This window comes from Phodopus roborovskii, unplaced genomic scaffold (assembly GCF_943737965.1).
Source record: "Phodopus roborovskii unplaced genomic scaffold, PHOROB, whole genome shotgun sequence".
In the NCBI taxonomy this organism is placed as follows: domain Eukaryota; kingdom Metazoa; phylum Chordata; class Mammalia; order Rodentia; family Cricetidae; genus Phodopus; species Phodopus roborovskii.
The window spans coordinates 30,959,168-30,972,320 of record NW_026126517.1 but is presented as its reverse complement, the minus strand read 5'-3'; the positions used below and the strand labels follow the sequence as shown (position 1 = coordinate 30,972,320).

The 13,153-nt window shown below is 41.1% G+C and overlaps 1 protein-coding gene across 1 annotated transcript in view; it reads left to right on the top strand.

Annotated features, from left to right (window-relative positions):
* The first annotated feature begins 7,378 nt into the window (after positions 1-7,378).
* Positions 7,379-13,153, top strand: part of Elmod1 (ELMO domain containing 1) — a 35,551-nt gene continuing 29,776 nt past the window's right edge. Inside the window, exon 1 of the mRNA XM_051197483.1 lies at positions 7,379-7,488. Within this exon, the coding sequence (XP_051053440.1) occupies positions 7,472-7,488 (17 nt within the window). The 5' untranslated portion in view covers positions 7,379-7,471. The remainder of the gene's footprint in view (positions 7,489-13,153) is intronic.

Below are 13,153 nucleotides of genomic sequence, written 5' to 3'. Positions count from 1 at the left end.
CGTACTTTACAAAGAACCTCTGGGAGCTTCCTGCTCAAAGAAGGCAGGGCAAGCCCCCTGTTGTCGGGTGAGGAGCTTTTCAGAAGTCTTGGACCACTAATCACCATCCCTTCCCTCCCAGCTGGACAAAGAGATGAGGCAGGTAACAGCGAAGCCCCATACCTAAGTGCCAGCTCACCTTGGGGTATTTGATCAGCAAGCTCAACCATTTGATCTTTCTCTTTGGATCTGTTCATCTCTGCACACATGGAGACAAATCACTGCCATGCCCTGCAGAGCTTAACAAGTCTAGTTTATAACCGTATTCTTTATTATGGGGAAAGTAAGCTCTATGATTTTTTTTCTTCCAGGTGGGAAATTTAGAGTTTGTTTTACTTGTGTTATTATTGATTGATGTTTTTAAAGTGTACTTTCCTAAGAAGGGTACAGAATTCAGTCTGATGAATATGACAGTGTGTAGCATATCAGACATCATACAGTTCAGGAGCGTGGATAGGAAAGAAACATAAAACAGATCATTTGCCAGTGGGTAAAGAGATAGCTTAGTGGATAAGATGCTTGCTGCACAGCATGGGGACCAGAGTCCAGACCTTGTACCCATCACTATGCTTTTGCTGTACATAGATGCAAGCACCTGTAACTCCAGCCCTGGTAGGGCAGAGATGGGAGGGTTTCTGGGGCTTGTTTCAAGGAAATAAGAACATCCCAGAGTAGAACATTTGACATTCTCCAATGGCCTCCAGGCAAGCACATGGGCGTGTCTTACACACACACACACACACACACACACACACACACACACACTCAAAAAGTTTTTAAAATGTTTTGGAAGACTATTAAGAATACATAATACAACAAAAAATTCTGGTGCCCACTCCAGAATAATCTCTCTCTCTAGAGAAAGTCATGGTTAAGAGACAGTGCATGGAATGGCTTTTATGTCCTCCTTAATTCCCATGAAAGAGGTGGCAATAATGTCTAGCCAGAAAATTGGCAAGCTTTTTCTGAATTAAACAAAAAAACAATTGACGTCTGTATTTGCCAGTGAGTGAACTAGCTGTAACCACGCAGGTAATTTACATTTAATCATTAAATTCAGTATCCTAGTGTGTAACAGACAGTCAAGATGTATGTTACACCAATGTCCATTGTGACGATGATGAAGATGAGGAGAAACCCAGAAAGTGCTAACTTAGCCACAAAGGAGGACTATGGCACTCGGCACCCTCACTGAAAAGCAATTGATATTCCTTATCAATAGCAGATCAGAGCATCATAGACAACACCCATGACATCTGACTACAAAGATTGTCTAACAATAAATGGCCTGCCTCTTGAAATGTAAAGAAATAGGCCATATTTTTAACTAAGCATTCTTTTATTTTTCTGTACAAATTTGAACTAACTTATTAATGAGTTTCCTGTGAGCAACGAGTTAAATGGCATTTTGCTTACTCTTTAACACCAACCATTTTTGACGTCTCCTTTTCCCCTAGGGGGTGCAAATAAGTTATACCTAGTTGTTGTGTTGCCCTCTTAGTTGGAGAGCAGGTGACTAAAACTGATGATTATTTTTTCCCATCACCTTTTTCCATCCAGTAAGTGGACCCAGTTGATTCTGCCTGATAAGTACTCCTCACCTACTTACGTCTCTTGTACCACCATCATTATGCCAATTCGGGTCCCAAAAATGTACCAGTACTTATTTCTTAACACAAATTCTTAAGTGACTGTTGACAAAACAATCTTTTTATTTATGTGAAGATATAATAATAATGACAGTCTGGGGCTGGTGAGATGGCTCAGTAGTTAAAAGCACTGGCTGCTCTTCCAAGTTCAATTTCCAGCACCTACATAGTGGCTCACAACCATCTATGATGGGATCTGATGTCTTCTCCTGCCGTGCAGGTGTACGTGAAGACAGAGCACTCATACATAAAAATTGATTAAAAAATAGCAGTGTCAAAAGTAATAGTACCATGGGTGCCCAGGTCCCGGGTGCCTATTATGTGCCTGTAAGTATACTAAGCACCTACGTGCTTGGGTCCATTCAGTCCTTGGAGCTACCTTACAAGGCAGCTATAACTACCCTTCCCACTGAACCCGAGACAGACTAAGCCACTTGACTAAAGCTACCAGCTGGCTCATTGTACTTGTATGAACTTTCTCTTCAAAACGTTTGATCATAACCACCAGTACCCTCCCTACCACACTGGCGACTTTTCCCAGGTTAGTAAATATTCGTCATAGTTTCACACTGTGTTGCCCCATTCAGTGCAGTGCTGGCCACTCACACACGTGAGAAGTTTTCAGGGACTGCGGTGTATATAACACAGAAAGCATTAGTCTTGTATTTTTCATTTTTCCCATATTGTTATGAAATTGAGTCTATATATTTTAATTTTACCTTTTAAAGTTTTATTAGTTCTTTGAGCATTTCAGACGATGTGTTTTGATCACATCAACCCCTATCCCAACTTCTCCCTGATCCACACCCCCTTTCCCTCACTACCCATCTTGGGGTCCAGCCAAGAATCTATGACCAGACAGGTCATAGCCCCTAGAGCAAAACTTAATACTATTATTCTGCTAAATGGACATAAAACTTTTTAAGATAAAACTTTTTTCACCACATGAAATTGAACTACTTGAGGATAAATTGTAAGTCTGACAAAACATTCATGGCTGTAATTCATTCGGGCTGTATTTCATTCTTTGCCACCTGTATATTCATGAGAATCTAATTTAGTCTCATCTGCACAAAGAAGAGCAGTTGCCATGAACTTGGGCTGTATATCTGTTTTGCTTAGTAATTCTTTCTGCACTACGGTTCTAATTATATTCTAAATATTTATCTAGAACTTAGACTGATCTCCCAACCCCTACTCCATTTAGCTCCATACCATCAGTTGGCTCTAAAACCTTAGAATATCCTAGATTCCCAAGAGTTTAATTCTCAAAGTTCTAAGTCTCAGTGGACTCTATGTAGTTGCCATCCATAAAGGAGATGTGTTGGCTCTTCCTTTTCCTTCACCAACCCCAACATCAAACAGTCAGTTCGCAAAAGTCTTGCCAATTCCACCTGTAAGTATTTCTCAAATGCTTCCACACTGTATTTCCATCCACTGTCTTCCTATACCATTATCTCTGTCAGGATCATCACAACAAGCCTCCAAATGGTTTCTCCATCTGAAATTTCACCACGGTACAACTCATTCTTTGTACTACAACCAGTGTATGGTTTCAAATTTTGCTGTTATTTTATGTGTATGGATGTTTTGCATATACACAAGTCTGTGCACCATTTGCAAGCCTCATGTACACAGAAGCCAGATGAGGGCATCAGCTCCCCTAGAACTGGAGTTACAGATGGTTCCAAGCCACCATGTGGTTGCTGGGAATCAAATCCAGGCCCTCTGGAAGAGCAGCCAAGGCCCTTAACCATGAGCCATCTCTCCAGCACCTAGAGTATTTTTTAAACCAACAAGTAAGCTGTTACATACCAACTTTAAAACTTACAGTAGTTTCTAACCTTTTAACATCATTCACAAAGCTGCCTGATATGCCCCTATTTACCTTTCCACCTTTTGCTGTCTTCTTACTGAGGACCACCTTCAGTTACAGGATCATCCTCTCTATATACATCATGATTTCTTTCACTTCTGGAGGTTTGTGTGTGCCCTTTGGGGAGTTCACTACCTCCTATATTTAAGCTGTATCAGGACACATTTCCACTTTTAATTCTGTGCCTAAGTACCTCTCTGGTTTCCTTGTCAGCCTGTCACTCAAGACTGTTAGGTCTATGAACAAGGGGGAGTTCATGGAACTCAGTCTGATAGCTGGGAAACCAACATAGGACTGACCCAGACCTGTGGAACGTGGGTGTCAGTTAGGAGGACTGGGCAATCTATGGGGTCTCTGGTAGTGGATCAGTATTTATCCCTAGTGTATGAATCATCTTTGGGAGCCTATTCCACATAGAAGGATACTGTCTCAGCCTAGAGACATGGGGGGAGGGCCTAGGCCTAGGCTCTGCTCCAAATTATATGACAGACTTTGAAGACCCCCCCACTCTCCCTGGGGAGCAGAGAGGAGATGGGCTGGAAATTGGGGCTGGGGACAGGGGAGAAGGGGAGGGTGTGGGAACTGGGATTGACATGAAAAACAAGCTCCTTTCAAATTTAAATAAAAATTATCATAAAAAAGACTGTTAGGTCTGAAGGATGCAGCCATGTCCCTCTAATTCACTATGAAACTTTACTGCCTAACTCTGTGTGTAAGGCATAAGAAGTATTACATCTTCTTAAAAACACAAGTTTAGAATGATGGCTGCAAAAGCAGTACAGATAGTTCCTTTCTACTACTATCCAGTTTCAGTATTAATATCTTTCATTAATGCAATATACTTGCCACAACAAACAGATATGTGTTGGTATCTCATTATTAACTCAAGTCCATGTTTTCCCTTTTAAATAATATTTTATAAGTATCTTCAGCTTTATATTATTATTATTATTATTATTATTATTATTATTATGTGTATATTGCATGGTGTGTGTGTGTGTGTGTGTGTGTGTGTGTGTATGTATGTATGTATGTAAGTGCAAGCATATGTGTACGGAGATCAGAGGACAACTTTCAGGGGTTTGTTTTTTCCTTCCCTCATGACTTCAGGTAATTGAGTTCAGGTCATTTTGCGCAGCAAGTACTTTTACCTACTGAGCTACGACACTTAGGGCTGTCCTTTATTCACATTTCCTTAGCTTTTACCTCATATCCCTTTTCTGCTTCAGGACCCTGTCTGTAATACCTCATTTACTGCACCAGTCTCCTTGAACACACACCTCTTGGCTTCCATACTTCATTGGACTTTCCTTATGCCTAATTACCTTAAGCACTCTGAGAAGTCCAGTTACATATTCTGTCCCATATCCTTCCTCTGGGGTTTGTCTGACATTTCTCTCCTGATTAGGCTAGGGTGACAGCATGGAGGGGAAACCACAGGAGCAAGTATCATTTACATATGGCTATTTGCTGTCGATGGGACTTCTTGATGGTGACATTTGTTTTGAGCACCTCACTTGTGCTTGTCAAGTTTCTCTGTAGTACTTACTCCTTTCTCTGTCTTTCCTCGCTGTATTCAGGAAGATACTGGGTCTAGGCTTCCTTTGAGGGAAAGAAGGTATTTAGTCTCCTCCTTGTGTTTACCAATCCAGAACCATGGATCTTCACTATACATAGGTTCTAAGTCAAACACTGCTCTCTCTATCTTGTTGTCCAGATTGTTCCTTCTTTGGCCAGTGGGAGCTCTTACCATGTTTATCTGATGTTGATTTGTCTGTCTTAAACACATCCCTTTCTGGCACAACATGATGTTTTTCATGCCCCAGTCTTATATTGACCGTTTCTCCAAGACTCCCTGACTCCTTTCAAATGTAATGAGAAACCACAGGGTCTCTGGGGATAGTACATAATTAAGTTAAATTTTTGACTCATTTAGAAGCCACAGATGTACAAAGGATGATGTAATAGTTCCACCACCCAAAATGAACAAGTATTATTTTTAATTTTGCTTCTGATAAGTTTTAAGAGAAAAATGCTTAGAAGGTTAAAGGTCATTTCTCACCTCTCTGTCTTGCCACAATCAGTCAACTACAGTCTCCACATATAAATTCTCTTCTTCAAACATGTAGACTCTACATTGAAGAAAATACTTGCAGAAGCAAATACATGTTAAGCAAAGACTGGCCTTTAATTGTGCTGTGTCCCCAACTTCTGAGCTGCTCTATGTGGTAGCTGTGACTCTTCCCTCCACTGTTCCACTCTTCCTAAAGCTGTGCTTCCCCCTTGCCCTTCCTTCAGATCCATCTCATCCATCCTTGATTCTCCATAGGCTGCCCCATGTATCATCCTTTGCACAAGAAAGAGGATGTCTTAGTTAGGATTCCTATTGTTATGAAGAGACACCATGACCATGACAACTCTTATAAAAGGAAACATTTCATTGGGGTGTCTCGCGTATGGTTCAGAGGTTTAGTCCATTATCACCATGGTGAGAAACAAGGCATCATGCAGGCAGACATGGTACTGGAGCTGAGAGTTCTATATCTTGATTCAAAGGCAAAAGGAAGTGTACTGATACACTGGCCATGGCTTGAACACATATGAGAACTCAAAGCCCACTTCCACAGTGACACACTGCCTCCAACAAGACCACACCTACTTCAACAAGGCCACACTTCATAATAGTGACACTCCCTTTGGGGACCATTTTCTTTCAAACTACCATAGAGGATGTTATAAGCTTTGTGAAAGCTTTGGGACTTTAAAAAATTTGTTGTTTGACAATTTCATACATGTCTATATGCATTCTAATTAATTTCATACCCACTCTCTCTTCCTCCCCTGTCAACCCAGTTTCTCCCTCCAAATCCCTTTCTCACATTCATGTCTTCCTATCTTATTTTGTTAACCACTGACTTAAACCAAGGATGTCTCTTGGAACTTGGTGGTCTCACCAATGGATATACAACTGAGGATAATGAGTTCTCTTCTCCCAGAATCTATCAGTAGCCAAACAGTTCAGTGGGGGTGGGGGGTGGATTCCTCCATTCATAACTGATTGTTGACAGGACCAGTCTTGTGCAAGGCAAGTGTGTATAAGCACAGCTGCTGTGTATTTATGATTGTAATGGCTGTGTCATGTCTAGAAGATGGCATTTCACAGTCCTCCCTGTCTTCTGCTCTTAAATTCTTCTCACTCCCTCTTCTATGGTATCCACTCTCTGAGCTTTAGAGAAGTTTTGAACTGCAAAGAACTGTGCAAATGTATGGTCTTACTACTCTGCTCATTGTGGTGGTGGGGGACGACCTTGAACTTGACATTTGGTGTATCATTTGTTGTTTAGAACACCTGGCTCTTTAACAACTATTTAAAATCGTCTGTTAGCATATACTAATTGTACTGATTCTGAGCTAAGCAATATTATCAGTTCCTTCGAGTTCTTTCTGAATTGTTGCTTTTGGAAGGCTGAGGCTGCCAAGCTGGAGGTTATAGAATATCTAGAAACCATGACAGTAATTTTTATGGTTCTTTATTTTATTTTTCTTACATGCATTGTTCCTAGAAATTTAGGGGAAACATTTTCCCCCAAGGAGAAAAGACCTATTATTGAAGCTCATACAATCATCTCCAGCAAGTGATTTAAAATGGAAAGTTAATGGTAGAGTTGTATGGTGAAAGGCTGTTGCGTCCATCTCCAGCCCTTGACTTCCTTTTGTAGGTGGTTCTAGTGATAGTGTTCTGGGTATGGAGCATGTTGTCCTACCCCAGCAAAGCAGGGGGGTTTTGGAAATCCCAGTAACTCAAATTTTTTTTCCACTGTAGCCCACACTTACTTTGGCAAAAGAAAATTTGGAAGCAGTTACTTGGAGACAGTTGGCATCGCGTCTGTGAGGAAACAGCAGCACAATGAAGCACTTTCTGAGGTAAGTGACCAAGGCTTCCCCCATGAGCCCTCTGAAGTGAAGAAACTTCCTTGCCAGTTACAGAGCTATTTCCTCTGCTCCTCAGTCGTGGTCCCGAGATAGGGTCATTGGATTTGCATTTTGAATGGGGTAACGTGCATGGGGCCCCTCTCTTACTCTGTCTGCATTTTGAAGTTGAGCAAGCACTTGGAAGGGCCAAGAGAACCTGGTACCAAGAGCATGAATGTTCCTAGTGACCTTGGAGACATGTGTCCCTAAAGAATGATATGCAGCCACCTAAAAGTTGAGGTCTATAAGCCAGTTATTACGGGATCAATGAATGTGATTTGTGTAAAATCGTTGTTCTGAAATACAGAATTTTAAGTCTCCGAAATTTAGGACTTGGCTGACACACCATTCCACACTAATACTTCTCCCTGATCACAGCCTGCTTTCAGCTTGTTCCTGCTGCCCAATGATGCCTCAGCAATACCCATTACCAGCTCCCATACTGATCTGCACATATCTGTGTTACTGTTCTTTGGACTATCCTGCTGTTTAGAAACATTGGCTGAATCTCTTATGACTAACTCCAAGACTACTAATTGCCATCAGTTTTTCTATTAATGAAATATAATGAATTGCATTAAAATATGACAAAATAAAGCTAGTCTGAGTGTTAGAAAATTCAACATATTTTCCAGAGTGGTCTTCTTTTCCTCAAGATAGTGACCTCTGCCTGTTATACATTCTTGTTCTGCCCCGATTACCCTCTAAGTGAGTTGTAGGTGGGCTTGCTTCTTTAAAGAAATTATTTGACTCTATCAGAGGCAATTTAAGGCTTTCTTCTCCCCACTGGTTTTGTTTCCATCATTGCTTCTGGAGGCACAGATAGGGGAGTGGGGGATTCGCTGAGCTTGGGTATTGGCAGTGGTGACTTCTGGGTAATTATACAACACTATCTGGAGACCACAGTTAAACCATCTCCAGATGTCAGAGTTTGTTATCTTGAACAGAATAGTCACTAACCTGTTTACCTCAACCATGTTAAAAAATAGGATTTGAGATATCACTAAGGCATTTATCTGACCTGATATGTTTTCTCATTGCTATCTTTATTAACCCACCTATTTGTACAGTCAAGGAAGATGTGTGTTTATGACTATCTCCTGCATGCAACTGTGGATCTTTTAGCTGTAGAATTATGCTAACAGGAAGCTTCAATGCAATATGAATTTTAGCGTCCAGGAGCTTCCTCTGTTCTGTCTCAGGGACTGTGTGATGTGATAGTGAGACTTGTATCAAGCCTGTACTGATGAGCTTTTTCTACAGTGTCTCAGTGTGTTTCAGAAGAACCTGAGCCCCCCCCCCACCAACACCACCAACACACACACACACACACACACACACACACACACACACACACACACACACAAGTTTCCATTGATTGTTTCGGGATAACAAAAGGAAGTCCATTGCCCATTCTTGGTTGAATATTGTTTGCTGCTGGGAAACTCTAGAAACCCTTTCATTTCAGCCACAAAGAAGCCTGAATGAATTAGGTATTAATTCCTGATTCTATGTTCAGTAGCTGACTTTTACTGAGGAGAATCTCAGCGTTATTTAAAAGGCCACAGAGAGATTAATCTGTCGACTTCTGAAATGTTCTGAAATGAAAAGCTCCATGCCTAGACCAGAAGAAACTAAGTGAACTTTGAGGAATCCAGATTGTAAAAAATAATGAATGAATTTTAACTCGCATTTAAAGTATGTGTTGTCTGTCTAATCCTTTTTTTCTAACTGCCTCAATCAAAGCAGTTTATAAGAAAGGGTTTATTCAGCTCATGATTCTGGAAGCTATGAGTTCCAAGGTTGAGGGAATGCATCTGGAGAGGACCTTCTTGCTGACAGAGACCCTGAAGAATCCCAAGACTTCACAAAGTTCCACATGGTGAGAGGGGCACGTGACAGACATTCATTATATAACATTATATAACAGCCCCACTCCAAGATCATAATGGATTGATCCACTAAACCAAAATTGGACTCATCCACAAGGGTGCCACATCCATGGTCTAGGCATCTCTAGTCTTTCCACTTTACAATGGAAACCTGTGCAGACATGAGTTTTGCATGGGGCAAAGCATAGCAATAGCAGCCTCTTCTGCTGCTGCTTCTGTCATCCAGTATAGTAATGGTGGAGCTATTCCAAGCACAACGGAATGGAGAAAACGCTTTATGTGTGTTGTTTAATGCATTAGGGATAACAAATAATTGCTATAGAATGAGTACATCCAGCTAGAGGACATGTTTGTAATTGAATGCAGTCGTGGAATATTGGCTAAGTAACTGTCCGTGGCCACCCAATCAGATATCATCCACAGCTTCATAAGAAAGCAAAGGATACAGTGAATGAGAAAATGTACCTCTTCCATCTCAAAAAGAGGTCAGCATGTTTTATACCCCAAGTGAAACTAAGGCTTAAGGTTTAGTTTTTATAATATACCTTATTTATTTTAATTCAATTGATAGATAAAGTAACAAGGGGCTCAAGGCTCATACTGAAGACCTTTTTTTCTCATTAGAATTTCATTATTTTGAGACTGGATTTCAAAAAAAATCATCAGAACATTATTTTGGAAAATTCTGATAAAGGGAATTTTAAAGTTACTTCTCATAAATAATTGCCACTGACTCTTCCAGCCTCACGTCTCACTTCTCTATTGTGAACATTCCTGTGTATATATGTTCATTCTTGAGGTAACAAAGGAATGACAAGAATTTGCCAAACTCAAACCTCCAAGAGAGGAACTGAGCAACTCAATCTCCCTCCAGGCTTTGAAGTAATTGAGGGAAATATTTTACTATTCTGATTGGCTAAATAAAAGTCCTATCACTCACAAATATAACTGACTGGGGCTGTGTAAGTTTTTCCCACTTGTCTAACAGTTTGGTTCACTCATTCTTTCAATCAGCATTTGCTCTGATGACACCACATTATAGCATTTTTATTCTCAGAACAAGTGGAAGAAAGGACTTAATGGACCATCTTATAGAGGATGTTTAGCTAGTTTAGCCAGGCAGTTTAGCTAGTTGAATGTTCAAAGGCATACAGATATTTGAACCCAGAACTATTTCTAGTAGTATCCCCTTACCGTGTGCCACTTCGAGTCTTTGTGGGTGAGATGAATGGATAAGAGATGGTCTCTGCACCCAAGCAACAGAGCCACTGAAGAGGCAATGCCAAGTTAAGATATAAGGATGAGTGTGGCCTGTGGCAGGTTGCAGGCTTTTTGTCCTCTCTCCCTCTCTCTCTCTCTCTCTCTCTCTCTCTCTCTCTCTGTGTGTGTGTGTGTGTGTGTGTGTGTGTGTGTGTGTGTGTGTGTGTGTGCGTGCGCGCGCGCATGTATGGTGGTCAAAGGACAGCTCTGTGGAGTTCATTCTTTCATCCCACCTTTATATGTGTTCCAGGAAGCAAACTCCACTCACCAGTCTTTACTGCCTTACCCACTGAGCCATCTTGCCAACCTCCATATTTTGTTCTTCTTGTCCTTTTTCTTTACTAGACCGTGAATACATTAGGGACAAGGACGTTACATGACTCTCTTCCTCCTGTGCCATGATTTCCACTTCTTCATTCTTCTACATGACATTGTAACTCTGTTGTGTTTATGTTGAGTTCTATGAGGGAATAAGCCCACTACCTGAGGGTAATGTTTGCTATCCCCTGAAGTCATTCCCGGTCTCTGTCCTCCAAATCCTCTAGGCCATTAACTCGACAGAAATTGGATTATTCACAATAATGATAAGCACTAACATTACCTTTAGTTACCATGGCAACTCTTACAAGGAAAGCATTTCATTGGGGCTAGCTTACAGTTTTAGAGGTTTAATGCATTATCATCATAGTAGTGTGCCGGCAGACATGGTGCTGGCTACATCTTAGTCAGAAAGCAACAAGAAATGGACTGTGACACAAAGCAAAGCTTAAGCAAAAAAGAGACTTCAAAGCCTGTCCCACAGCAACACACTTCCTTTACAAAGGCCGCACCTATTTCAACAAAGCCACACCTTCCTACTCCTTATGAACTTATGGGGGCCAATTACATTCAAACTACTTCGTTCCTCTCCTTGGCCCCCATAAGCTTATAACAATATCATAATGCAAAATGCATTTAAGTCCAACTTCAGAAGCCCCCATAATCTATTACAGTCTCAACAATGTTTTAAAGTGCAAAGTTCAAAGTCTCTTCTGAGATTCATGGAATCTCTTAACTGTAATGCCCTATGAAATCAAAATAAAAAATACCACATACTTCCAACATATAATGGTACAAGATATACATTAGCATTCAAAAGTGTAGGGGAGGGAGCATAATGAGGAAATACTGGATCAAAGCAAGACCAAAACCCAGCTGGGCAAACTCCAAACTCTGCATCTCCATGTCTGATGTCAAAACACTCTTCAGACCTCCAACTCTGCTTTGTTGACTGCAACACACTTCTTTCTCTTGAGCTGGTCCCACTTCCTGTTAGCAGCTCTCCTCAGGAGGTGTTCCACGGCTCTGGTGTCTCCAACATCTTAGGGTCTCCAAGACAATCCAGGCTTCAGCTTCACAGCTTCATGCAATGGCCTCTCTAGGTCTCCACTCAGGGATACCCCTGGCACATGCTGGCCTCGGTGGCTTTCTCTAGGCTCAGAGGCAAATTCCATAACCCATTTCTTCTATCCTTAACTCTAACACCAGAACCACATGCTGAAGCAGGTTCTGCTGCTTGCTGGAGCTAGAACATGGCCTCCTTGTTCAATTACATCTTCACTACTTGCTGTTTTTGATTTTTACCTTTACTACCTAAGCTTGACTGTCCTTGAACTAGCTCTTTAAACCAGGCTGGCCTCAAATTCAGAAATCGAATACCTCTGCCTTCTGAGTGCTGGGATTAAAGGTATGAACCACTACACCCAGCTCTAAACCTTTCTTTATTTCTTTTCACAAGTTGGAAGCTTAGCTGGGTGGGATCTTGCCCTCAGGTCACCACTCCCTCTATTTGATTTCTTAATCCTTTTATCTCCTTGAACACAGGATTTAGCTCTATTCCACTTCCTGATGTCCTTTCTCAGTATATATATATCATTATAAACCTGCACCAGAGTTAACACTAATAGCCACATAATAGTCTAGGCTGTTTGGAGATTTCCTCTGCCAACAGAATCAACTTGAAACTTTTTATTTTATCCTTGGGCACACTTTTCAGATACCACATTCTTCACCAAAATATCACTAGACTGATCTCTAAGCAACATATTGAAATTCCTCTCCTCTGAAACCTCTTGAGGTAGCCTCATAGTTCATCAAATCGCATCAGCACCACTCTCTACCATGCTCCTACTAGTATGGCCCATTAAATAGTGCTTAAAGCATTCTACTGTTTCCCTAACCCAAAGTACCAAAGTCCATATCACTCCAAATAAAAACATGCTCCAGCCTATCACATCAAAACCCCATTCCCGGTAGCAACTGCAGTGAAGAAACGCCACTATCATGACAACTCTTACAAGGAAAACATTCAATTGGTGTGGCTCATTTATAGTTTCAGAAGTTATCATCATGGCAGGGAGCATGGCACTGTGCAGGCAGACATGTGCTGGCTACATCTTAATCAGAAAGTGACAGGAAATGGACTG